The following is a 1,581-nucleotide window of genomic DNA, read 5'->3' as shown; positions in this document are numbered from 1 at the left end:
CCTCTTCAAAAAAAAAAAAAAACAATAATAATAATAGTAATAATTTTCAGGATGAATGAGAGTATGTCTGTGATACGCTAAAGTGAAAGTACAAATGAATGAAATATGAACAATTTTAAGGATGACATTATGAAAACGCACACTAATTATGTATGTATGATTGTGAAATATGGCCGTGTGCAAATGAAAAAAAAAGGGGCTATGAGGGTGACATAGTAATAGTTTTCAGGATAAATGAGAGTATGTCTGTGATAATAATGAATGAATAAATGAAATATGAACAATTTTAAGGATGACATTATGAAAACACACACTAATTATGTATGTATGATTGTGGCATATGGACGTGTGCAAATGAAAAAAAAAGGGCTATGAGAGTGACATATGGTCACAATATTATTGGCAAGGGCCAAACATTATTAGGATTCATCAAAAGAATAGGTAGCAAATGTGTCATTGACCAAAGTGGTCAATATCAATGTATGTGTACCCTACAGGGCTAGCTAGCTAATGTTGAAACGACACAAAATCAAAAATCAAAAATTCAAAAAGAATGAATGAAAATACATATGTACGCATGTGTATAATGATGATAGTAAAACAAAACGTGACAAAGGGATGTCATGAAAACGTAGCAATGGCTACCAAAATCACTCAAAGGAATGATCTAATGTTTGCTCTGTAGCGATGGCTACTGTGACATATAAGATCACTTAAACTAGAGCACAATTATTGTCTTGTAGCGAGCGCTACTGTAACACAAGGTCACGTATGTTAAGGCGACAATGGTTGCCAAGTGCTACCTACTTATAATGTGAAAGTGTTGAATGAGTCCAACTACTATTCTTATGATGTTTTTACTTCTTACTAATTCAATTTTGTTTCATAGATGACGATAGTGGACAAAGCCAGTCGGAAGATGATTTTGAACCACACTATGGTGGGGTTCAGAATGATCAATCTGAGGACAGCTTGATAAAATAGGATGGCCGAATGTAAGAAGTATAAGAAAGGGGCTTTTCCTGGTAGCCTATCGAGAGCCGATGTTTGGGTTATGTTATCAGGAAAGGCACCTAAGGAAGGTCAACACGAGCGGTGTGGATGAAATTGTAACAGGATGACAAACTGGATTATTATATGCTAAGACGTGACGATGAAAGGTTATATATAAAAAGTCGATGTATGGACTATGAAAAATATATAGTGTTATTCGTTTTGAACCTTGAACTGTTTAGTTTAATTTCAACCTTTACAGTAGTTTCCTATCATCCCTTTTAGCAATTCAAGTCTGTATACTATAAACAAAAACGGCTACCTCAGCAGCCCGCTGATATTGGAGATGGTGTATATAAACAAAGATTTCAAAGAAGTGATTTTGTGGGGCCCACTAAGGAAACTTAACGTGACACACTCAAGACTTATGGAATAAAAAAAAGATACATCGGGCATTCTGTAAATAGCGGTGAATAAAAGTAGACATTGTTTCTTTTATTCTTATTAATACAAATGTGATCTTTATGTAAACATAAAATATTCTCATGTGGTTTTAATTAATGGTATCAGTCAATTTATGACTTACCG

At 34.1% G+C, this 1,581-nt stretch overlaps 1 protein-coding gene across 1 annotated transcript in view; it reads left to right on the top strand.

Moving 5' to 3' along the window:
- LOC112904465 overlaps positions 1–1,227 on the top strand; it is a 14,776-nt gene extending 13,549 nt beyond the window's left edge. Inside the window, exon 3 of the mRNA XM_025974563.1 lies at positions 890–1,227. Within this exon, the coding sequence (XP_025830348.1) occupies positions 890–984 (95 nt within the window). The 3' untranslated portion in view covers positions 985–1,227. The remainder of the gene's footprint in view (positions 1–889) is intronic.
- The last annotated feature ends 354 nt before the right edge of the window (positions 1,228–1,581 follow it).

This window comes from Agrilus planipennis, unplaced genomic scaffold (genome assembly GCF_000699045.2).
Source record: "Agrilus planipennis isolate EAB-ADULT unplaced genomic scaffold, Apla_2.0 scaffold230, whole genome shotgun sequence".
Lineage (NCBI taxonomy): Eukaryota > Metazoa > Arthropoda > Insecta > Coleoptera > Buprestidae > Agrilus > Agrilus planipennis.
The sequence above is the reverse complement of the archived record's forward strand: the minus strand, read 5'-3'. Positions and strand labels throughout refer to the sequence as shown.